Source organism: Cannabis sativa, chromosome 5 (assembly GCF_029168945.1).
Source record: "Cannabis sativa cultivar Pink pepper isolate KNU-18-1 chromosome 5, ASM2916894v1, whole genome shotgun sequence".
Taxonomy (NCBI): Eukaryota; Viridiplantae; Streptophyta; class Magnoliopsida; order Rosales; family Cannabaceae; genus Cannabis; species Cannabis sativa.
In genome coordinates, this window is record NC_083605.1 from 76,765,943 (window position 1) to 76,789,448 (window position 23,506).

At 35.2% G+C, this 23,506-nt stretch overlaps 7 protein-coding genes across 14 annotated transcripts; 3 read left to right on the plus strand and 4 right to left on the minus strand.

Moving 5' to 3' along the window:
* Nucleotides 1-251: 251 nt before the first annotated feature.
* On the plus strand, nucleotides 252-3,606 carry LOC115716373 (O-fucosyltransferase 29). Its single transcript, XM_030645156.2, has 9 exons — nucleotides 252-792; nucleotides 880-973; nucleotides 1,089-1,165; nucleotides 1,263-1,351; nucleotides 1,456-1,645; nucleotides 1,812-1,993; nucleotides 2,090-2,192; nucleotides 2,372-2,700; nucleotides 2,780-3,606. Exons 1-9 carry the CDS (start codon nucleotides 508-510, stop codon nucleotides 3,063-3,065), a joined length of 1,635 nt encoding a protein of 544 aa, XP_030501016.2. The 5' UTR covers nucleotides 252-507; the 3' UTR covers nucleotides 3,066-3,606.
* Nucleotides 3,607-3,628: 22 nt separating this feature from the next.
* Nucleotides 3,629-6,105, minus strand: LOC115716374 (WAT1-related protein At3g30340). The gene is made up of 6 exons (XM_030645158.2): nucleotides 5,577-6,105; nucleotides 5,143-5,205; nucleotides 4,927-5,043; nucleotides 4,430-4,838; nucleotides 4,202-4,353; nucleotides 3,629-4,091 (listed from the first exon to the last, which is right to left on the minus strand). Exons 1-6 carry the CDS (start codon nucleotides 5,777-5,779, stop codon nucleotides 3,896-3,898), a joined length of 1,140 nt encoding a protein of 379 aa, XP_030501018.1. The 5' UTR covers nucleotides 5,780-6,105; the 3' UTR covers nucleotides 3,629-3,895.
* Nucleotides 6,106-10,604: 4,499 nt separating this feature from the next.
* Nucleotides 10,605-13,406, plus strand: LOC115715686 (vacuolar protein sorting-associated protein 22 homolog 1). Of its 8 annotated transcripts, none has more exons than XM_030644344.2 (8): nucleotides 10,607-10,801; nucleotides 11,184-11,419; nucleotides 11,525-11,635; nucleotides 11,721-11,856; nucleotides 11,957-12,111; nucleotides 12,207-12,314; nucleotides 12,502-12,591; nucleotides 12,734-13,406. In XM_030644344.2, the coding sequence occupies exons 2-8, from the start codon at nucleotides 11,369-11,371 to the stop codon at nucleotides 12,833-12,835; spliced, it is 753 nt and encodes a 250-aa protein (XP_030500204.2). In that variant the 5' UTR covers nucleotides 10,607-10,801; nucleotides 11,184-11,368; the 3' UTR covers nucleotides 12,836-13,406. The 8 variants fall into 8 exon arrangements, with proteins under 8 accessions (XP_060972241.1, XP_060972242.1, XP_030500204.2 ...); XM_030644345.2 differs by having other exon boundaries at nucleotides 11,187-11,419; XM_030644346.2 differs by having other exon boundaries at nucleotides 11,266-11,419.
* Nucleotides 13,407-13,674: 268 nt separating this feature from the next.
* On the minus strand, nucleotides 13,675-16,150 carry LOC115715685 (probable cinnamyl alcohol dehydrogenase 1). Its single transcript, XM_030644343.2, has 6 exons — nucleotides 15,678-16,150; nucleotides 15,492-15,605; nucleotides 15,168-15,398; nucleotides 14,393-14,681; nucleotides 14,149-14,299; nucleotides 13,675-14,045 (listed from the first exon to the last, which is right to left on the minus strand). Exons 1-6 carry the CDS (start codon nucleotides 15,764-15,766, stop codon nucleotides 13,849-13,851), a joined length of 1,071 nt encoding a protein of 356 aa, XP_030500203.1. The 5' UTR covers nucleotides 15,767-16,150; the 3' UTR covers nucleotides 13,675-13,848.
* A 134-nt stretch (nucleotides 16,151-16,284) lies between these two features.
* LOC115715688 (uncharacterized) lies at nucleotides 16,285-17,923 on the minus strand. Its single transcript, XM_030644349.2, has 2 exons — nucleotides 17,550-17,923; nucleotides 16,285-16,746 (listed from the first exon to the last, which is right to left on the minus strand). Exons 1-2 carry the CDS (start codon nucleotides 17,763-17,765, stop codon nucleotides 16,516-16,518), a joined length of 447 nt encoding a protein of 148 aa, XP_030500209.1. The 5' UTR covers nucleotides 17,766-17,923; the 3' UTR covers nucleotides 16,285-16,515.
* Nucleotides 17,924-18,098: 175 nt separating this feature from the next.
* On the plus strand, nucleotides 18,099-20,448 carry LOC115715684 (actin-7). The gene is made up of 5 exons (XM_030644342.2): nucleotides 18,099-18,310; nucleotides 18,649-18,747; nucleotides 18,860-19,253; nucleotides 19,405-20,018; nucleotides 20,108-20,448. Exons 2-5 carry the CDS (start codon nucleotides 18,688-18,690, stop codon nucleotides 20,171-20,173), a joined length of 1,134 nt encoding a protein of 377 aa, XP_030500202.1. The 5' UTR covers nucleotides 18,099-18,310; nucleotides 18,649-18,687; the 3' UTR covers nucleotides 20,174-20,448.
* Nucleotides 20,449-20,716: 268 nt separating this feature from the next.
* LOC115715687 (RING-H2 finger protein ATL79) lies at nucleotides 20,717-21,431 on the minus strand. The gene has a single exon (XM_030644348.2). It carries the CDS (start codon nucleotides 21,429-21,431, stop codon nucleotides 20,820-20,822), a length of 612 nt encoding a protein of 203 aa, XP_030500208.2. The 3' UTR covers nucleotides 20,717-20,819.
* Nucleotides 21,432-23,506: the final 2,075 nt, after the last annotated feature.

The window sequence follows — 23,506 nt, forward strand, 5'->3', positions numbered from 1 at the left end:
TAAATAAAATTATATTTCATTATTATAGTATAGGGTGGAGGGGAGGAGGGTAAAATGGGAAAGAGATGAGAATTGATGGGAGTCCACACCAATGACCGACCGTCCCTGTCACCTAAAAGTTTCATTGTTTTGTTTTGGGTTTCAAACCAAAATACAAAATACCCATTTTACCCTCAATTTTCTTCTAATATTCCCCAATTGACCCCACTTCTCTTAATAATATTAATTCCTCCACAAACGGAAAACAGAACAGATCTCATTCCCTCTCTCTCTTTCTTTATACTTAAAATAAAATATTCTTAACTTCCATGTATTCATCTAATTTCATTATTTATTTAATTTTTGTGTTACGAAAATGGAAAATAATTTTATAATTATAAATTAAATATTAAGAGAAAACCCAATAAAGAAGAACGTAGAAGAAGACACAAACAACCGACTCGCTCTTCTTCTTCTTCGTTCGATTTCTCCATTCTTTTGCAAAGATTTACAGAGCGAGAAAATGTGATGAAAATGGGGGTAGCAAAGGCATGGAGGTTTAGCTTCATCTCTCCCAACCTGGCTGTCCTTCACCCCCAAAACCCTCACAATGCCACCGCCACCGTCAAGCCCCTCGTCTGTTACAGATCGCCCAATCCTTCCCCCTCTTCATCTTCAGCCTCCTCCTGGTCACTCGTCTGTGGTCTTATGCTCTTTGGCCTTGGCTTGATTTCCCTTATCACAGGTCACGTAGCTTCTCATCTCGAATGGTACTCACACCGCCTTGGAAAGCCTTCTATTTACTCCAAACTGGTATAACTGTTCATTATTCTTGTTATTGTTCCTTTCTTCTTCTTTAAATATCTATACTTTACTGACATTTTTCTACTGATTTTGCAGGATTTTGGACGTAGGACGGCTCCCATTGATATCTGGAAATCCAAATACTCCAACCATTTCTATGGATGTAGTGAAAGAGGCCCGCGTTTTACTCGTACGTTCTTCTAATCTTCTTGTTCGATTGTTCTTCTACTTTGCTTGGGTGCGAAGTGTTGGGAAAATAAGCATATTTCCTAACGCAAGTTCGATTCTTGTGTGTGTTTGTGTAGCTGCTACTCGGCAACGATTCTCCAATGGCTATTTACTTATTGCAACTAGTGGAGGGCTGAATCAACAAAGAACAGGAGTAAGTTAATGATTTTTATTGGTGGGGTTGGGCTTTAATCAAAGTTGTTATCAAAATTATTATTCATATTATTGTCTTCATTTCACTGTGCTCTCAGATAACAGATGCTGTGGTTGTTGCCCGAATTCTTAATGCTACATTAGTTGTGCCAGAGTTGGATCATCATTCCTTTTGGAAGGATGATAGGTGATGATTGATTGAATTCATTACTTTTATAGCATTATGCTTCAATTTTGTTTTTTAAAGGCGTGCCTTTTTGACAATTGCTTCTCAAATGACTTTGTTTGCAGTGACTTTGTTGACATTTTTGATGTCAATTGGTTCATTTCTTCTCTTGCAAAAGATGTCACCATTGTTAAGAGAGTTCCTGAGAAAGTCATGAGATCAATGGAAAAGCCTCCATATACTATGCGTGTTCCTAGGAAATCTGCCCCTGATTATTATCTTGATCAAGTGCTGCCAATACTTTTGAGGAGACGTGTAAGGCTACTTTGCCACTTAAATTTTAGATATTAGCAGACCCTTTTTTCATTCTAATTGCATTTAACTCCTAGTTAATGATGCACATATGTTGCACAAATGAAATTTTGTCATGATTTGTTTTTAGTTTTTTGAGAAGCTACAATTAACACCAGGAGGTTTGCAGGTTGTGCAATTGACCAAGTTTGATTACAGACTCTCAAATGACCTTGAAGAAGAGCTGCAAAAGCTGCGTTGTCGTGTCAACTATCATGCTTTAAGATTTACAAAACCTATACAAGAGCTTGGTCACAAACTTGTGAAGAGAATGAGAAAGATGGCAGGACGCTTCATTGCGGTTCACCTAAGGTATGTCAAACTGCTTGCATTGCATGTGTTGATACATAATATGCTGACAAGTACGATTATGGCTATGGTTAGTTTCTGACATCCTTTTTTCCACAGGTTTGAACCTGATATGTTAGCATTTTCTGGATGTTATTATGGTGGGGGTGACAAAGAGAGATATGAACTTGGTGAAATCAGAAAGCGCTGGGAAACACTACCTGTGAGTTACTAACTTTTATAGTTCTGATCTCTAAGTCCAAATAATATGTTGTTTATAATTTTGTATTTATCTGCACTCGCACGATCAACATATTTAGAGTACCATGCTTGGAAGTTTGTAAAATTTGTACCATTCTGTGTATCTAAATGGACGTCCTGTTACTGTTTTTCCTTATGCAGGAGTTAAGCCCTGATGGAGAGCGAAAGCGAGGAAAATGTCCACTTACCCCTCATGAAGTTGGTTTGATGTTGCGAGCACTTGGTTACACAAATGACACATTTCTCTATGTTGCTTCTGGTGAAATATATGGTGGGGAAGAAACTTTACGTCCTCTAAGGGAACTCTTTCCCAACTTTTACACAAAGGAGATGCTTGGAAATGAAGAACTTAAACCTTTTCTTCCTTTCTCTTCACGATTAGCTGCCATTGACTACATCGTCAGCGATGAGAGTGATGTGTTTGTTGCCAATAACAATGGCAATATGGCTAAAATTCTTGCTGGTCGAAGGTTTGTTATCTAGTCTATTTGCTTATTGTTAGAGAGATAACTATTACTTTGCTGATTTCTTTTGTGGTACACTGTGCAGGCGGTACATGGGTCATAAGAGAACCATCAGACCAAATGCAAAGAAACTTAGTGCTCTGTTTATGGCAAGGGAACAGATGGGATGGGACACTTTCTCGAAGAAGGTAAGGTCGTGCCAGAGAGGATTCATGGGTGAACCAGATGAGATGAAACCAGGGCGTGGTGAGTTTCATGAATATCCACACACTTGTGTCTGTGAGAAACCGAAACCATTTAAGGATTTTGAGGACAAGGACCAAGTAGATAACCCAGCTCACGTAGCAAAAGGCTCGACAACAAAAAGTTGAAACTAGAGTTCATGGAGATGGAGTGAAGGTGACAATGGGTTAAACTTGCTAAAAAGAGTGAAGTTGGGGCGTCTGAAAGGGAACAAGGAGATTTTTTTTTTGTTAATTTATTTTTTACTGGTAACGGAGAGCATCATGAAATGGTGGTTAGACTCATATCTATAGATTTATTGGAAATGATGGTGAGGTTGCACCTTTAGTTTTGACAATTCTTCATCATATGAGCTTAAAATTTGGAGTAGCTCGACATTTTGAAAGCATTACCCGGTTGCTGTTTGGTGGTGTTGTTGATTAAGTCTGTGAAGGATAGAACTGGACCTTGTATAGTAGAAGGCTCTTTACTGAGTTGCAATTGTTTGCAATTGTTCATAATAGTTTTTTCTAGATAATAGTTGTGTAGAAACTCATGTTTGAAGCTTGTTACTCAAACAAATCTAATTTAATTGTGTGAATTACTTTTGCTGTACCCTGTACTTGATATTATTTTATATTATGTCACATTTTCACATGGTAAGGATGAAATCTGAATCATCTAATTGAAGTTTACTTGGGAGATATATATATATATATATTTATATTTTGTATATATTATGTAATGTATGGCACATGTTTACAGGAAAAAGGTAAGTATCCTCTGATCAAATATCTTATTAGTTTGAATTTGATTCAGATGACCCTTCAAAAACTACATTAACATGACCCACACTCAAAGAATATTAGAGAGCTTCTCCAACTTTAGATGCAGAGGAGAGTGGAAGGAATGCTTGTATTATTGAGGCAGTGGAAATGTGCAAGTTGATTCTTGTGCATTTTCAATGCTAGTTTTCGATTTAAGAATGACGCGAATCACTGGAAACTGCGACAGCCTGTGATTCACTAGAAATTGTGATAGCCTGTAACTGTGGCTCCTGTATCTTGTTTTCTTCCGTTTCTTGTGCTAATTTGTTGGCGAAATTCTGCATTTCTTTCTTTTTACCCCAAAGGAGGATATACAAGCCGATGATTACTACGACAGATCCTATCACACTGTTGAAACCATAGGACAGGGGCAGTAAAACAGTGAGAATGTCAGTTGGGAGGATTGAAAAGTAGAAAATGTATTAAATAATATGGAAGGTGAAGAAGTGACTACTGACTTTCCAAGGTAGAGGCTCTCATGCAAAATGGGGATATCTATCATGGCTGCCATAATCTGAACAAGTGGACTGAAGGCAGCTGTGAAGACTGGACCCCTTTTCTTTACACACCATGACATGGTGACAAACCCCAACCCTGATCCTACCATCCCCTGGAAATTGAATCTATGATTATTTATGAGCCCTTTTAACACTGAAATCTAAAAGGCCAAGGTGGCTAATACTTACAGCGAATACAACTGTTACAATTTGCAGCGGCCCCTTTAGAATCCACACAGAGAGGTTACTTCCGGTGGAGAAGCTCAAGATAGCGGACTGAATGGCACCGAAGAAGGACATGATAGCAGTGCTCGAATACTGGTAAGGATATCTCTTGCCTATGTTAGATTGCAAAAGAAACCAGGAAGACCATGAGAGAGTTCCCATGATTAGAGCTATTGACCCAATCATCCATCTCTCTGCTTTCTTAGAGGAGCTGAGTTTAGTAATGGCCCTGTCTATGGTAGCATGTGAGTGGTTGTTGTCAAACAAAGAGACTCCTTTGTATAGTAGTAAAATAGCACCACCTCCTATACACACCAATGTTCCTATTACTTTGGCTTTCCCACTGTTGCATTTGATGTTAACTGCTTCCAATCTGAGCAAAAGCATTAAACACACATGTATTAATAACTTATATGTATCTTGTTATTGTTTTCTTTGTTGCTTTATATAGAAAAACATACCCAAATGGTAAGGCCATTAGGAATGTGGTGACAGGCACCATGTTGACAAAGGCACATGCAAAAGTGGCTGATGTGTATTGAATTCCAAGAAGGAACAGATACTGTGTTAGAGATGCCCTGCAAAGCCAAGGTACATCCACTCTTTTTACATGTGAGAATATGTTGTTCATTTTTAATGGAGGAGAAAAAGAAAGAAAAGAGTTGAGTCTCACTAACCCAACAATAGCACTTAGGAACAGGTAGCATAAGATACGAACTGTAAGCTTTGGTCTACCATCCCTACAAGCAAAAGCAAAGCAAAGCAAGCTTTATTATAATATATTGAGAGTTGAGGTGATGAACTCAGGGCTTGGACAGGGGACTGCCCTGCCTATGAGTGTTAGTGCATGAAGTAGAAGTAATTGGATTTTATTTAAACAAAAAAAAAGACTAATTTTGCTGTCAGTCAAATCATTGCGGCCTCAACCACCGCAACCTAAAGATGGCCTTGGCGGGGGACAAGGGCTGCCCTGCCGCCGAGACTTGGGAATGAATACGAGTATGTATGACATGAGTGTTAGTGCATTAAGTAGAAGTAGTAGTAGTAGTAGTTTTTCCATGAAATGAATTGGGTAGTTTAGTTATAGTTATAGGAGTTATAGGTAAGGTACCTTTCCCAAAAGTAGCTAATTGGGGCCAAGAAAATGGCAGATATGGTGAGACGGTAGGTGACAAGAACCAAATGATCCAATCCTTGGTCAAGTACTTTCTTTAGAAGAATATTCAAGACTGCGAATGCAAAGTCGACTACTACCATTGCCATAAAAGGCTTCCATTCTTCACAACTTGTTCTCGTCATCCTTTCTTCTCCCATTTAATGTCCACTCCACTCCACTCTTAATTCTATATATTAGCTTAACTATATAGTCTCTTAAGCAATACAAAAGTCTTTATTACTTCTCTAACAGGTAAGGTAAAGCAAGATTGGCATGTAACTAACTATAATATAGTATTATAGCTGAGAACTAACTAGTATGTGTGTGTGTGGTAGTTTCTTGTGGTTTACAGAAGATCTAGTGATGATCTAAATAGAATTGAATTAATGAATGAATGAAGATGATGGCCCCAGAATAAGTGGGGAGAAAGAAAGATTAAATTCTTCATATCACATCAATGCTTTAAGCAACCTCCCTTTAAATATTTTACTTGCATTATTCTCTTTTTTCCAATGCATAGAAAGTATCAATAGAGAATCGTTTTAGGGGACTCTCAGAGTCATCATCAAGAGAATCAAATGCATATTATATTATCTTGTCTCCCCCACAAGTTGTGGTACACTAATCTTGGATTTGTCCCTGTGTTTTTCTTTTTTCATGAATGAACCCCTTTCTTCATCATCTTCATCTTCATCATTCATCACGTGTCGTGTCCTTCATTTACTTTTTAGCTATATAGTATCTAATACTTGTATTAAATGATAGGAAGAGAGTGAACAGAGCATCCTGATTATATATAGATATATATATTTACAAAGTTCATGTACTATATGTATATAGCTTCAGTTGGAACAATGTATCAAATCTGTGATCGATGAATGATCGAAACATATTCTCATCATATCACAAAGTACATAACAAAACATATTATTACTTAATATTTGAAATGAAAGCATCCTAACACACTACTTTTACCACTTTAAATTACTAAGTGTATATAGTACTATACATTATATAAAAACATATATGTACACTATTTAATGAAATTAATTTCAGTCCATTGGTTGGTTCATTCTTTCGAATTCTTAGGTATATATGCTACACTGCATTATTAGCACAAGTGCATAATAATATACATATATACATGCCATCTTATTATTATTATTATTATTAAATAAATGTAAAATATAGGTTATCAAATCATATCATACCATGCATGGAACTACTGGTCTACCTATCACCAACCTACACTATTAATTAAAATATGCACTACTTTGAATAACAATAAGAGAAAGACACCATTAGTGCCTAGCATTTTTTAACGTGTCATATCACTATTGATATAATTATCGAATTCCATATAATTTAATATATTAATTTTTATTGAATATCGCTAATCAGTACTACTTAGATATTATTGGTACCTTATAACAATGTTTTAAAAATAAAGTTACATAACTTATAACATTCATTGTATTGTGCTCACTAACAAGCAATTTTTTTCAAAATCTCAAAAAATATTAAGTTGGAATCTTATTAATGCTCTTCGTTCTAAAATATCGAGCTACATGAAAATTAGAACTATTCCTATCGTTATTCTAGAATTATATATGAGATTTTCACTCACAAGACTTTACGAGAAGTCGAGAACCATAAATAAATTTGAATTGAGAATTTGAGAGTTTTTTTTTTCGCATCAATAATCTACCAACCTTAAAATTGAAATACCAAATCACTCTCTCACTTGTATACCCTTACAAGTCACAAGTTCTTTAGCATCGTTTAGGTAAATGGGGCAAATTTATATAAAACATAAGCACATTTTGCATGTCTTAACTTTGTGTTACATTATTGTAGCTAACTTATATTTCATATTTATGTTGTTCAATTATATAAATTATTATTTGGCAAAGTGGTAGTGGAATATAATTGCTTGGTTCCAATTCAACCAAGCAATTAGAAGTCCTTTTAACATGATTTTTGCTTTTGGTCTTTTGGTGAACAATTGTAAACATTTACTTGCTAATTTAAGATATGTTGCTTTTATTTTTGTAACCATTCTTCATTTTGGGCTACTGCTACCATATACACTACCAGATTTAGTGTAGATACTAAATCAATCGACTTATAAGTTTATTGTGTGTGTCGGTTTAGGAAATTAACACTTATACCACGTACGTATGAAGGAATGTCTTTGGCTTGAGAACTGATCTGACGCTTGCAAGCATAGGCATCAGTTTTAAACCGATACTTACGAGTGGGAAATCTGTTTAGTTCATTTGCATTGGTTCAAAAACAACGTATGTAAGAAAAAACATCAAATCTGGACACATCGAGCAATTAATTCCAAACCCAAACAATACATACAAACAAATCTCACATTATATATACATATATATAAGGGAGCAGAATATCTACTTATACAGCACAGATTCCAAACTGCAATATAAAATTAATATTTTTACATATATTTTCATTTTTATATACACAAAGATTATTTATTACTTATGATCATGATGACTATCTATTACAGAGAATATATTTTCTGTTATTTCGGTTATTTAGCCAGTTGTATATTGTTTGCTCTTTTCTGTTTTCTGTAACAGATTTCTGTTACTTAGTTCATGTATATAAACCCTTCTTTACTCAATAATAAAGTTTAAGATTCATTTCACTAATATGGTATCAGAGCAGAATATCGTTCCCTAGCAAACACAACATGCGAACTTCTCTGGCTATTCAACATCCTCAAAGACTTTGGCATTACGCACTCCACACCAGCAACAGTTTACTGTGATAATCAAGCTGCCTTGCACATCTCCGAGAATGCTGTTTTCCACGAGAGAACAAAACACATAGACATAGACTGCCATATTGTGCGAGACCAAGTCAACAAAAATCGACTCAAGCTCATTCATGTTCCCTCTCGGCACAACCTCGCAGATATAATGACCAAAGCTCTCTTTCCCACTCAACATAACTTTCTCTTGAGCAAGATAAGCATCATCAAAATATATAGCTCATCTTGAGGGGGCGTACTACAGAGAATATATTTTCTGTTATTTCGGTTATTTAGCCAGTTGTATATTGTTTGCTCTTTTCTGTTTTCTGTAACAGATTTCTGTTACTTAGTTCATGTATATAGACCCTTCTTTACTCAATAATAAAATTTAAGATTCATTTCACTAATACTATCCTTATCTTTTGATCCTTATTTCTCTATATATTATTAGCAGCAGACAAATTTGTGTTTTGAGTATGTTTATTGGAATTTTTTTCTTTTTTTCTTTAATATATAAAATAGTAATTTAATCGTGGTTAACCACATTATTTTGTAGTTTGCGGTTAAGGTATATTGAAATTAACCATGTAGTTAAGATTTTTTCAACTTTTGTTACATGGTTGCGTTGGTTTATACATTGGCAATATGTTAGGACTAACACTATTAATTAATGTTAGAATCGACGCTTTTATTTTGCACTAACCAATTGCATCAATCAACGGAAGTGTTCAACGACGCCAAAAGTCATATTTGTAGTAGTAATAGTCTAGTTTGAATGAAGTTTTATTATTTTATTTTATTTTTGAATAGTAAATAAATTATTTATTTTGTGCTTACTTTATGTTATTTCCAACGAGAAATGTTAAAAGGCATTATTGATGCCCAAAATTCTCCCCAGTGTTATATCGTTATTGATGTAATTAAGTATTGGGTCCCATATAACTTAAGACAATAACTTTTAAGGAATATCGTTAACTAAGTGTAAAACGCAACTTATAAAAAGTGCTAAACAACACTGATACTTAATAACAATGCTCTATTTCCAACACAATAAAAATCATAAATTTTAGGATTGGTGATATAACATTACATGCACACGCACATAATTAATATTGACCTGCAAATTAAGTAATTAAAACTTTGGTTTTTTAGTTTATTAAGCATATATTCCCTATTATATATGTATACATAATAATAATAATATTCAATTTGAGAACATATTCCCCTTTATCTCATATTGCTCATTTCTTTTTTATATCGTATGTTGGAGTTGATGAGAGTCAACGTGCATGATTTTGATAGATACCACCAATTTCTTGCCTTTTATTTTCTTTATAAATTTCTTTTGATAAAATATGAGGGATTGTTAAAAGAAAGGAAGCTTTATTTGTACTTCATAGTTCATTCACTCTAATATCAAATAAAATAAATTTAAATTAATTTTAAAAAATTACTTTTATTTTTTTATTTAAAAAATTCGCATATTAATTTCAATAATTTTTTTTTTCATATATATTTTTTCTACTATAAATTAAATATATATTTTATATAAAATAAAAATAATAAATTAGTGTACCTTTATAAATTTAAAATAAACTCATATTATTTTTTATTTAATTTTTAAGATGTATTAATTCACATTTCAAAATGACAGTGATACCAACCTTGATACTCATTTAGCAAAATTACACACCTTAATATATTTAGCATAGAGCATGTTTTTTTTTCAATATATATTATATTTTGTTTGTTGTAGGATGGAGTATAATATAAATATTTTTAAAGAATGATTTATAACTTTGTAATTTTTTATTAATAGAAAATAATGTTAAGTAATATTTATTAAAGATTAAACAAAATTATTTTCTCAGAAAAAAAAAGTTAAATAAAATTAACATTTTAAAAATTATGATATATATAATTTAAAATTCATATGATAAAAAAAACAAATGAAAAATAAAAAAGAAAGTATTTCAATAAAGTATTACAATTGAGAATTTATTATTTTTGAAAATTTAATGAAATATAATGTTGTCGTTTTGGGAAAGTAAAAGATGAGATAAATGGAAAAACGACAAAGCGTTTGGCTTAGTTCTAACGCAACGCGGTTGTGTTGTGTTGTAAGGGAAACGACATACCGAGCAAAATTGTACGGATGATATTGGATTAACACTCTAATTAATTCGTTATTTATTGATAGTATATGTAATAATAAGTAAAAATCTAAAAAAAAGAAAAAAATTAATAAATTATAAAATTCACTTCTTCTGTGTTCTCTTGGTCACTCCTAAACGCCCCAGATCTACGATCGACACTCTTGTACTCAGTCACCATCATCGGTTGGTGGATCCGCGCCGGAGGATCCTTGAGTCTTGAGCCTTGAGCCTTGAGCCTTGAGGTTGGTTACCTTTCATAGATATTTTAAACTTTCTTCTTTTTCTTAGAATTTATCAGAGTTTAGGTTCAATTCATACGAGTGTGTATTGTATTGTATTGTATTGTATGGGTTTTCATTTTCATTCTGGGCTGTTCTTAAGGAGTGGAGTTAAAATAAGAGTAATTGATGTTTGGATTTATGATATCTTTGGTCCAAAAATGAAACATGGAAGAAAATAAGAATGAGATGGATAATGTTAACGTTAAGGTTGTTGATGATGTTAAGGAAGTTACTTGTTGGGTTTTATTTATTTCTTAACAGAAAAGAAACTTCTTACCTTTGACTTTTTGATCAAACATACTCAATACATATTTTATATAAGTGTCTAATAATTTGGTTGAAGAAGAAGCTACAGGATCTCTCTGGTCTGATTAAAGCTTCCCTGCCCATGAAAGAAAATCCCAACACATTAACATTTGAATTAGTCACTTCAGGATATTCAAAACTGGGTTTCTTTCTTCGATCATCATCAAATTAAGATAAGATTATTGTGGTTAATCTGGTTCTGAACGCATAGTGAGAACAACAATGAGGAGGAGACCTGGAATTGGTGGCTTACAGACGGCAGCTGCTGCTAGGGTTTGTTCTGAATTCTCATCTTTTATGTTTTTGTTTTTGTTTTTGTATATGATATATGATTATGAGATGAGAGTAGTCTCTTTTCAAATTGGAATTGATAATTAGGATCAATACCGAGTGCTTGGAGAAAATGTGGCCAGGATTCGAACTGATCTCATGAAGGAGCAGCTTGCCACTTTTCGCTCCCAATTAGAAGATTTCGCTCGCAAGCATAAGGTTACCACCTCAATCCCAATTACAACATTCAGTTATTATTACAATCTTAACTTCAAATAAGTAAGGGTTGATGATGTGTGTGCAGAATGATATTCGGAAGAATCCTGCGTTCAGATCACAATTCCATGAGATGTGTACAAAAGTTGGAGTAGACCCCTTAGCTTCAAATAAGGGTTTCTGGGCTGAGCTCTTGGGCATTGGTGATTTCTACTACGAACTTGGTACGATTACGAATGTCTTTATGGATTTTAATTTAACTAAGAATCTGTACTGTACATAAAGCTGAGATTAATATGTTGGATGGTACTGTTGGGTAGACAGGTGTTCAAATTGTTGATATTTGTCTGGCGACAAGGCCTCACAATGGAGGTTTGATCAACTTACAAGAACTCTGCAACCTGCTTCGTCGGAGGCGAAAGACTGATCGAGAAGCTGTCTCTGAGGATGACTGCCTAAGAGCTATAAGTAAACTCAAGGTAATATCATAAGTGTTTTTTTTCACACCTTGGATTTGTTTACCGTGTTTGTTTTAGGATTTTCATGTACAAAAAATGTAGTGCGTTGGTTTCAGGTTCTAGGGAGTGGTTTTGAGGTGATTTCTGTTGGAAGAAAAAAGCTTGTTCGTTCTGTTCCAACAGAGTTGAACAAAGACCATAATGAAATTTTGGAGCTTGCCCAGGTCCAAGTTACTTCTGTGTTTATTTTCCTTTCAATGTCACATAACTTATTTGCTCTAAGCATTAAATAGCTCAAGGGTGGAGTGGATGATCTTATAGAGCACAAAGGATCAGTCTATAATTACCAGTCATTCTTTCAGCCAGAATGATTATTACAATCACTTTCACTTTATTTTTATTTTTTCATAGGCTCAAGGTTTTGTTACCATTGATGAAGTGGAAAGGCGGCTCTCTTGGACATCTGGTCGTGCAACAGATGCACTTGATACTTTGCTAGATGTAAGTTTTTCTTTCTATGCTATCTTTGCTTTGTTTTGCCATTCTCCATTTTCTTTTCCTAACTTCATAAAAAAATGAAAAAGAAAAACCATTATATGGTAACAATGTGACTTACAAGCCTTGGAAAAAATTGATTGTACAGGAAGGTCTTGCAATGATTGATGATGGGCATAGAGATGGAAGACGCCGGTACTGGTTCCCCTGCATTTCTCCGATTGCATCATCACTAGAAGCAGATTGTTAACAGATGTGGTTTGCAAAGTGGGGTATGGGAAAATGGATTTTATGGACTTTGAAGATGCTCTTGGTTTACAAAGAGACGCTGAAGAGAAAGGCGGAGGATCAAGGTGCCGAGTTTCTATTGTATGATCCTTTAAAAGGAGAGTGGAGGTTTCGGGTGAGTCACTTGAGTGAATACAATACAAGTTGATGGAGGAAGAGGAAGAGGAAGAGGAAGATGGTGTTTATGTCCAAGATGGCTTTGCTTAGATGTTTGGAGATTTCACTCGGTTTGTTTTTTGTGATTGTGTATTGAAAGTATTTTCCTGGTTGAGGATTGATTGCTTTATTAATATGTATGAAGTTTAGGGAGACTTGATGATAGTACTTGCTTCAGCCATAGCAGCACTGTATTGTATATCTCAACTGTCAAGCATTGTTGTGCTTTAGATTTTGCTTTTCTTTTTTTGTCCATTTTCTGGGTTGTTAGTGGGATTCATTCAATTCAACTTAGGGCTCATCAAAAGGGAATGATGTAAAACACTACCTGTCGAATTTTGTGTCCAATTAATGTGAAATTCCATAATATTTAAAAATAGTTGATCTTTCTTAATAATTTTATGTCAATAAAGTATTTAAATTTCAATTATTTAATACTAATATCGTTGTAAACTTGTATAATGGAAATAAGAGACCAAGACACTACTATTTTCATTTTGCATTTATATATATTATCTTCAAATATATGAAAAAAGGATTAAAGTTTCGAAGAATATTGATATTAGGATTGAATAGGATTCAAGTATCAGATTTTGTATCAATGGTATCAAAGACAGATATTAGATAGTATTACTCATTTAAAAGTATAAGGAAGAAAGATAGATAGATAGTATACTTTCTATATGTTTATGTTGTCTTTGAGATCACCAACACAACACCCCCTAATTCAGTCCAACTCAACTTACACAAAATATGGCATACTTAAATTCATCTAAACCAAAACACTTAAGACACTTGACAGTGTTTATGAATTGGTTCTCATTTGAGAGAGTTTTTAATATCAATCACAAACCGATATTTGACATCTCTTTTTATTAGCCTCTCGAGAGCTTCATTTGCATACTGAATTGGAATCACTTCTATATTGGGTTGTATTCCTTTAGCAGCACAAAACTCCAACATTTCTTGTATCTCTCTTGTGCCACCTACTGTGCTCCCACAAAGGGTTTTATCACCTGTCTCATGTCACCACACATAAACACATACACATAAGTATTTGGGACACACACAGACAAAAAAAACTACTGAATTTCATAAGGAAACTGATGTATCAAGTACCCAAATTAAGATTGACAGGACTTAGTTTGACTTCACTTGGGAACCCCACCAAGACAAAGACACCATATGTTTTCAACAGTGCCATGTATGGATCAAATGGATGATCTCCAGATGCTGTGTCGATAATGAAGTCAAACGAATTGGCCAGACCCTGGATACAATCAAACTTTAATCAGAATAAAGATCATAGCAAGTAGACAGACTACTAAAATACCAACTTCATCTCTTCTTATATTATCTATACCTTCATCTGTTCTTGGTCAGATGATAAAACAAATTTGTCTGCCCCAAGAAGAGTCAGAGCTTCCTCTTTCTTGGAAATGCTTGTGCTGAAAACTGTTACATTCAAGCCAAAAGCCTTTCCAAACTTGACAGCCATGTGTCCAAGACCACCAAGCCCAATGACACCGAATGATTTCCCGGGTTGTTGGTTCATCTTATGGCGAACCATGGGAGCATAAACAGTTATTCCAGCACAAAGAAGAGGTGCTGCTGAGGCTAGTGGATAACTATCAGGTATCTTGAAACAGTATCTATAGAGACAGAAATCAAAGATTATTACCCAACCAATTTGGTGTCAGCATACTGTTAAGAATAAATAGGATTTATTCCCCCGAACGATGACCCTTGTAGATTTTTGTTTTTCTCTGTCGCAAAAATTTTTGCTAATATTCTTTTGGAGTTGCATTTTGCTCATTTTGTTAAACAATTTGTTGATATAGCACTAACACAACTTTAATTTAGGCCAGTTCAAGAGTCTAAATAAAAATAAATGCATAAATAACAGTTTAACAATGAATTATGAGGGTAATTATGTGTTTTTTTAGTGTTATTATTTGTATGTTTAATGCCAATTAAGTTAAATTTTAAGTTGCTTAAAGCTATGAAATACTGCAATTACACTTATAAGTTATAGCGACATAAGCAAATTATTAAAAAAAATGAGAAAAATACAAGTAGAGGAAATATTCAGGGGCAGTGCAAAAATCGTATTTATTGTTATGTTAATATGTATGTACCTTTGATGGACAACAATGAAAGAAGAATAGCCTCCTTTGGTGATGGTGCCATCAGCATCAACATGATTGAAAGTGTAAACAGATCCCTTTTGGCAATGATTTTCTAGGCCTTGATTACAGTAGTGGCAATCTCTACAAGAGTTAACGTATGTTCCAACACCAACATGGTCTCCTACTTTGAAACGACTAACACCAGACCCAACAGATTGCACAACCCCAACAATCTCATGTCTACCCAAAGCCAAAACCTCAGAATCAGATTCAGTAAAAAGCTATATCAGTGAAATGAATGGAATCAAAATCAGATCTTTATTTTATTCTTACCCGGGCACCACAGGATATTTGGAATCTCCATGTTTGTTTCTGGTCCAGACTACATCCGCATAACAAATTCCACAGTGAGTAATGGTTATGGAGACATCGTCACTCCCAACAGCCCTGTTGTCTTGTCAGTTATAATATATAAAAAAAGAAAAAAAAAAGGATATTGAGAGAGAAAACAATTGATACCTGCGATTGAATTTGTAAGGAGAAACAATACCAGATGGATCTGTAGCTGCCCAACCTAGGCATTCATGATCATGATTGGCACAACTCATGATGACTATTGTGTTTGTTTGCAGCAAGTGGGAAAGGTCCACAATCTGATCAATCCAAGTGTGTTGGGCCTTCCTTAAATATGATATTTGTCCCCTTCTTGTTCTGGTACCTTACAATATCATCCTATAGTAGTAGCATAGACTATCGTATTGGTTTTTATTGACTCTGTCGTGTTTACTTGCTTACCTCACAATCTCTCTCTCTCTCTCTCTCTCTCTCTCTCTCTCTCTCTCTCTCTCTCATTAACATTTTCAAGGCTCTATTCAATGCTTATTCTTGTGAATTCCTCTTATTTGTTTTCTTTTTAACCATTTGTTGTTTTGTCAAAATGCCTTCATTTTTTTTTGGATGAATAGCTCTTTAGTTTTGATTGATTGACTTTATTATAGTACAATCAAAGAATCACATTTTCCGCTCTATTTTATTCAGTACTTTCAAAATTGACATTATTAGATTTAGAGTTTTAAGGAAAGAAAAAAGGAACTAATTGGCATATATTTGTGAAAAAACTACAAAATTGACAAACAAAAACTTGAATCTCCAGTTATATGTTGGAATCTAAAACAACAAATTATTTTGATGATCCAAAGTCTTTGGCTCATCATATTGATATAGTACTGAACTTAACATCACAATCAACAAATAATCTTCAACAGTCCATATAATATGTATCAGCTAAAATTGATTACTTCATCCATGTCCTAAGATTGTAGAATCAAAGCAGCAAGCAGTCCCAGATTAAAATTTTTCATCTGGTTTTCTTTTTCCCTTTACTCGAAGAAGGCTTCTTGTGTTGGATTTTAACTTCCATATCGCTCCTTATTTGCGTAACTTTTGGATCTTCAGGCAAAGTAGAGAGCAAGAATTTCTTGCTTGAGCCAACTCCAGTGCTCCACAGCTTCAGCATTTTTCTTCCCCTCATCCATTTCAGGAGCAGCTTCATGTGTGTTTTGCTATTAATTCCACCAACACCAGAGTCCTGAAATAATAAACAGACGCATATAGTTACATAACTAAAAGGGATGAGAACTTTTTTCTTTTTTCTTTCTTCTTTTTATCTTCAATTTGCATCTTTAAACTTTAAAATGTTCAACTCTGAACTAAAAGGGATGAATCCCACAGAAACTAATTACAGCAACTAAATCTACACTCAACTTCTGAAGCTGACATAAACTACAAATGGATACACATGTCACATACAAACAAGTGCCTGCATAGACTAGAAACCAAAGCACCACATACTTGACAAGAGCATATCAATACAATTAACATTTACAGTGAACAGTACAAACTATCAAAGATGCAGCCACCCTTAATATTCAACAAGTCTAAACAAAGGTTTAGGGGAATTTATACAAATTGGGTTTGTGGTAGACAAAAAAAATTACCTTATGCTACACAAATTTTGTATAATTGTTTGGAGATTCATTATCAATCAAATGGGCAACGGCAAGTCATGATTTTTATTCATAAGAGATCACAAATGATCATACTTGGTCAACTCAAGTGAAGCAAACAAAGAACACATATTTCCAAATCCACCAGTCTGCTAAAATAGACAATATTGAACCATGTTCGAATTTGAAAACATTATTAGAAATGGAAGAAATTAGCTTTTAAACGAAATAGAGTAAATAGTTGGAGTTGGATTGGACCAAGCTAGAAGCTTGATTATAAACAGCTAAATATCTATGTATGTATCTATCATTACAATGTTTTAAGCATTCTCATCATAGATCAGATAGCAACAAATACAAGGAAGAAGAAGAAGAAAGGGAGGACCTTGGCGTGAACCCAAGCGTTGGGGATGGTGAGTGGACCATGTTCCTTGATGACATCGTATAGATTGCGAGCAATGGAAGAAGCCTCTTGAGGACTCACCTTCGGATTGATTTTTCTCACATTCTCGGCGCGTTTTCTCGAGAAATATCTGACGAAAGAACTGACAGCACCACCGGCACTGCCATTGAATCTAGCTCCAACACTGTTCAACCACATATTATTAACCAATCAAATCAAAACCCCACCTCCTTCTCCGGCGCCGCCACTCCTTTCTCCTGCCTCCTAAACCTCTCTCTCCCTCTCTCTCTCTCTCTCGTCTTTGGTAGAGTGAAGAGAAGACTAGCAAAGCCCAACACTAGTGGGCCTTACAGGCTCAACACTAATAGGCCTTACAGGCCCCAATACTAGTAGGCCTCACAGGCCCATTTGTTTTTTCTTCTTTTTCAATAATACTACTTTTTTTCACAAATCCAAATAATACTCTTAACAGAAAAATAATAATGCATTAGTGTAAAGGGCAGAAGAATCTCTTTTTTCCTTTTCTCCCTTTAATCATTCTAAAAGCATAATATAGTGTTTGGTGATTGTCAACTTGGCAAGTGATGTGTTTTTTTTTTTTTTTTTTGCTTCACTTTTAAGCTCTATAATTTGCAGAGCAACAAAGGCAATTCTTTCTTAGGAAGAAAATAAAAGGCAATTCTTTTAGCTGTTCCTCTCTCTCTTCTTCTGATCTCAGTTGTAGTTGGAGTTGGCTTGGCTGGGTAAGCTTCTCAACTTCCATGCTATTATTAGTTTGTGTGATTCATCATATATAGTTCAATTCAATTCATGTAGAATAATAAATAGATCACTTTTGTTTCCATATTCCAAATGCTGATGCTTTGTTACACTGCTTTTCTTTTTATGGGTTAAATAATTTATTTTTTTTTTTTTTGAAAAGATATGGGTTAAATAAATTACATGACTATGAAAATGAGATTTTTCTTGGATTCTAGAGTTGTTACTTTTATTCAATCCAATCAATTGGTAACTAAGCTAAAAAAGGATTAGTTTTTAAATGAAACCTCTTTCCACATGTTGCTGTTGATCACATCCACAGGAACACAAACACAAGGGTAATTAGTAATTACAGCTAATTATGGCAGAAAGTGAGGAAATTCAGCCTCTTGTTTGTGATAATGGTACTGGAATGGTTAAGGTAAGCAATCATAATTCTCTCATCTCTGTCACACAGAGTTAACATTGATGGTTATAAAATTTTAGAGTTGATCTTAACAAGAATTAGAAGTGTGTTTGTTTGACTTTGATAGGCTGGTTTTGCTGGGGATGATGCTCCAAGAGCTGTATTTCCTAGCATTGTGGGTAGGCCAAGGCATGCGGGTGTTATGGTGGGAATGGGTCAGAAGGATGCCTATGTTGGAGACGAGGCTCAATCCAAAAGAGGCATTCTTACACTCAAATACCCTATTGAACATGGCATTGTTAGCAACTGGGATGATATGGAAAAGATTTGGCATCACACTTTCTACAACGAGCTTCGTGTTGCTCCTGAAGAACACCCTGTCCTCCTTACTGAAGCACCTCTTAATCCAAAGGCCAACCGCGAAAAGATGACTCAGATCATGTTTGAAACGTTCAATGTCCCTGCCATGTATGTTGCCATCCAAGCAGTTCTCTCCCTCTATGCTAGTGGCCGCACCACAGGTATTAGAATCTAATCCTTGCTAATTGATTTTGATATTAAAATTCATGTTTATGTTGATGTTGTTGTTAGGTATTTCTTTTATTGAATTAAATACATGTTGCTAATTGATTTCGATATGAAACCTCATGTTGATACTGTTGTTGTTGTTAGGTATTGTAATGGACTCTGGTGACGGTGTAAGCCACACCGTCCCCATCTACGAAGGGTATGCGCTTCCACACGCCATCCTTCGTCTGGACCTGGCTGGAAGAGACTTGACAGACGCGTTGATGAAGATCCTAACAGAGAGAGGTTACACATTCACCACAACCGCCGAACGGGAAATAGTACGTGACATCAAGGAGAAGCTGGCCTATGTGGCTCTGGACTATGAGCAAGAGCTTGAAACTGCTAAAAGCAGCTCATCCATTGAGAAGAGCTATGAGCTTCCTGATGGACAGGTGATCACTATCGCAGCTGAGCGTTTTAGGTGTCCCGAGGTGATGTTTCAGCCATCTCTGATTGGAATGGAAGCTCCTGGGATCCATGAGACTACCTATAACTCTATTATGAAGTGTGATGTTGATATAAGGAAAGACTTGTATGGTAATATTGTGCTTAGTGGAGGTTCCACCATGTTCCCTGGGATTGCTGATCGTATGAGCAAGGAGATCACTGCACTTGCTCCAAGCAGTGTCAAAATCAAGGTGGTTGCTCCTCCTGAGAGGAAATACAGTGTTTGGATTGGTGGCTCTATTTTGGCTTCACTCAGCACATTCCAGCAGGTTTTTTTTTTCTTCTCATATCTTTTTCTCTTCTTTTTACACATGTTGAAATGGCTTTTTTGTAATTTTATCTACTGAATTGACTGCAGATGTGGATTTCAAAGGCAGAGTATGATGAATCTGGTCCATCCATTGTTCACAGGAAGTGCTTCTAGATATATCACATATATAAATATATATATATATATAGAGAGAGAGAAAGAGAGATGATATCATTGATGATATAGTGTGGTTTGGATTTGTCAGTGATTGAGAGAGAGAGAGAGAGAGAGTGTGTGTTAGTTTGTTTGTTGGCTTTTTCAGTGTATACGTACCTATTAGTTATTCCGGGGATGTTGTTGCTTCTTGCTTGTTTTTATCTGGGTTGAGTTTAGAACAATGAGAATTGGATGAATGATATGATAAGATATGATATGATTTTGCCTATAAATTTATGATCAAATGGTATGATTCCCTTTTCCTTTCTCTTTTTCTTCTTCCATAATCAAATTTCCTAGACAAGAAATCAAGACGGAACTGAAGTCCATAATCAAACATCTAAACACAACCACAAGGCCTTTGCCATGCTGAAATGTAAAAATTCACCACCCTTAAGATCATAGATGGAGCCTAGAGCAGCAATTATTGATTATATTTACACACACATATATATATTCATTACTTGCTATTAGTACCTAAAGTTAAAGCAGATAAAGAAATGGGAGGAGAAATACCAGATGAGATTCACATTAGAACTTGTATTTGCAATTTTTGTACATAGTATTAGTACAGAAACAGAGAGAGAAACAGAGTTACTAAAAGTCATTCCATTTGGGAATTGCAGCTTTCCATGTGTTGATGTGGAGTTAAGGGAGAAGGAGGTAGACAAGAGGTACGGCAAGTGGGACAAGAAGAGTGGGAAGACAGCCACTGGTGTATGCATTGGTCATGAAATCCATGGTTACATCTAGCCATGACCCGAATCCCCTGCCCCTCCTCGAATTCCGACAAGCAAATGGCACACTCTGTCTCGGCCCCTGCCAGCTTAGTCTGAACTTCAGCCGAGTACACCAGCGCTGGAACCCCCTCCAGCGCAGCTGCAGCCACACCTACATTACTTTTCTGCTGTTGCTGCTGCTGCTGTTGCTGGTGTTGTAGCCTGCTGCTGCCTTCGGTGGCCACTGGGCGACTACGATGGTTGTGTTGTTGGCCACGAAGGAAGCAACGTATGGCGGTGTTGAGAGCCAGGGCGCAAATGAGTGCACACAAAAGAATGATGAGGATCATGGCAGCGTTAGCTTCGAAATCTGTTGTCCCCGAGTAAGGGTGGAGGTGGCAACCGGGGCCATCGCATTCTGATGTTGTGGTTGTGGATGATGCTGCTACTGGTGGGGAGAGGTGGATCTTATAGGCAGGCGCTATGGTTGCTCTCATTTGCCTGAGTTTTGAGGGGTCCCTCTTCTTCTTCTCCTCCTACTTTTTCCTCCTATATGTTATGAAAGAGAGAGACAGAGAGAGAGAGAGATTGCGTGGAGTTTGAGATTAAGATGATTTATAGTAAAATGAAAGGAAGGAAGAAAACATGAAATGCATACGTGCACTAGAGGTTTATTTTTCTCATGTGTGTACGCTCGTTTAAGAACCTCTCTCTCTCTCTCTCTCTCTCTCTCTCTCTCTCTCTCTCTCTTATAATTTTCATATATATATAAATATACCTTTTTCACTTTACATGTCTTTTTGATATTCTTTTTTCTTTTCTTTTGCTTACATTTTATTTAATGATAATGAGGTTAGAAGAGGATGGCATTGATTATTGTGAAGGACAAAAAGATAGACCTCTGCCAAGTGCCAAGTAAGTAATGTATATATTATTGTATGATACGGTTATGGTTGTTGTTGGTACATACGTAATTAATTACTGATCATGTATTATTTTTTCCACCTCTAACTCTAACTAACTTCATTTATAACACTTATGATGAGATTTCATATAACAAATCAAAATGAGGAAACAAGAGATTTGGTGATATTGTGTGTGGCATGTGGATAAGCAGAACAGAACAGTAGAAACTAGAAAGTAGTTGTAAAGCAGATAATAAGGGAAAGAAAGGGTAAGATAAGAGTGTGATTAATTGGATTATTGGGTATGAATATTCATTTTCAGTTATCAGATCACACATGCAATGATGTTATACTCTGAGAAAATTCAGAAACATGTAGATGCTTCTATATATATTTCTTTATCCATAGAGATAAGAGAGAGAAGAGATTAGAATGACAGCAAAAGGAGAAAAAAGACAAAGACTTGTAAATCAACTCATTTATGTTTTTTCTTTATTTATTAATTTTTAAAACAGCAAATGTGACCCACCTAGACGAATAGGGTGAATACAAACCACACAAGTCATGACAAGCATATTTATTTTAGCCTGAAATTATGTATATATATAAGTAAGTGTCCTGATGAGGAAGCAATTGAGTGCATAGAGAGTGTGTGTGTATATATATATATGTATATGTATGTATTGAATTCTTGGAATAGCAAAGAACAAAAACAGGGGGAATTGCCTGCAACCCACGGCATTCTCAAGAAATGGACAAAATGGGGACCATCAATTGTCACTTGGAGGTACATGTAGATGATATTACACACATGGCATGCAGGCACTGCAATTTCAAATGAGAATAGTGAGTTGTAGACTAGTACTATACTACTAGTAGAGCAGTGGTGGTTGGCTCATTAATCCTAATCATAATGTTAATGTATGAATGCTTAGTTAGCCTTGAGGTGAGAGATGAGAGATGAGGTCAAATAAACAAAGAAACAGGCCTGGACTGACTGGACTACATTGGTTGATGATGGAGTTGAGTTGAGGCCCAATAACAAATTAACAAGAAAAGATACAAAGGACAGGTATAGAGCCTTGTTTTTCTTGGGAACAAATCAAGGAATATGTTTGGTTGATTAATGATTTGTTGCTGTCCACTTGTTCCATTCCCAACCCAACCCAACCCAACCCAAGTATTTATTTTGGTATTAATGAACAATCATAGTTTGGCATCTCTTTATCTCATTCTTATTCCTTCTTCCAGTCATATGCATATCTGATCTGAATGAGCCATGTATTTTATCAACAAATAAAATTGATTATGATTATGACTATGAAAATAATAACTCTATCAGTTTTGGTAACATAACATCATAACATAGAAGGAGGGAAAATTTGTCACTACTCACTCTATAGAGATTGACTTTGACTGTATACACAAAAAAAGAAAAAAAGAAAAGAAAATAAAAGAAGGTTGGGGGTCCAATTCCAACTAAATTAAGTCTTATACATTATTCTTGTTGTAGTTTCCTCGCTGGGCTGCTCATCTTGAATTGCATGCCCATTCCATTACAAATTTCTAATATTATTATAATTACAAACTCATTTGACTCACAACAACACTATCAGTTTCAAGGAATATATTTTGTTGATCTTGATCATCATTCTCATTTATTTGTC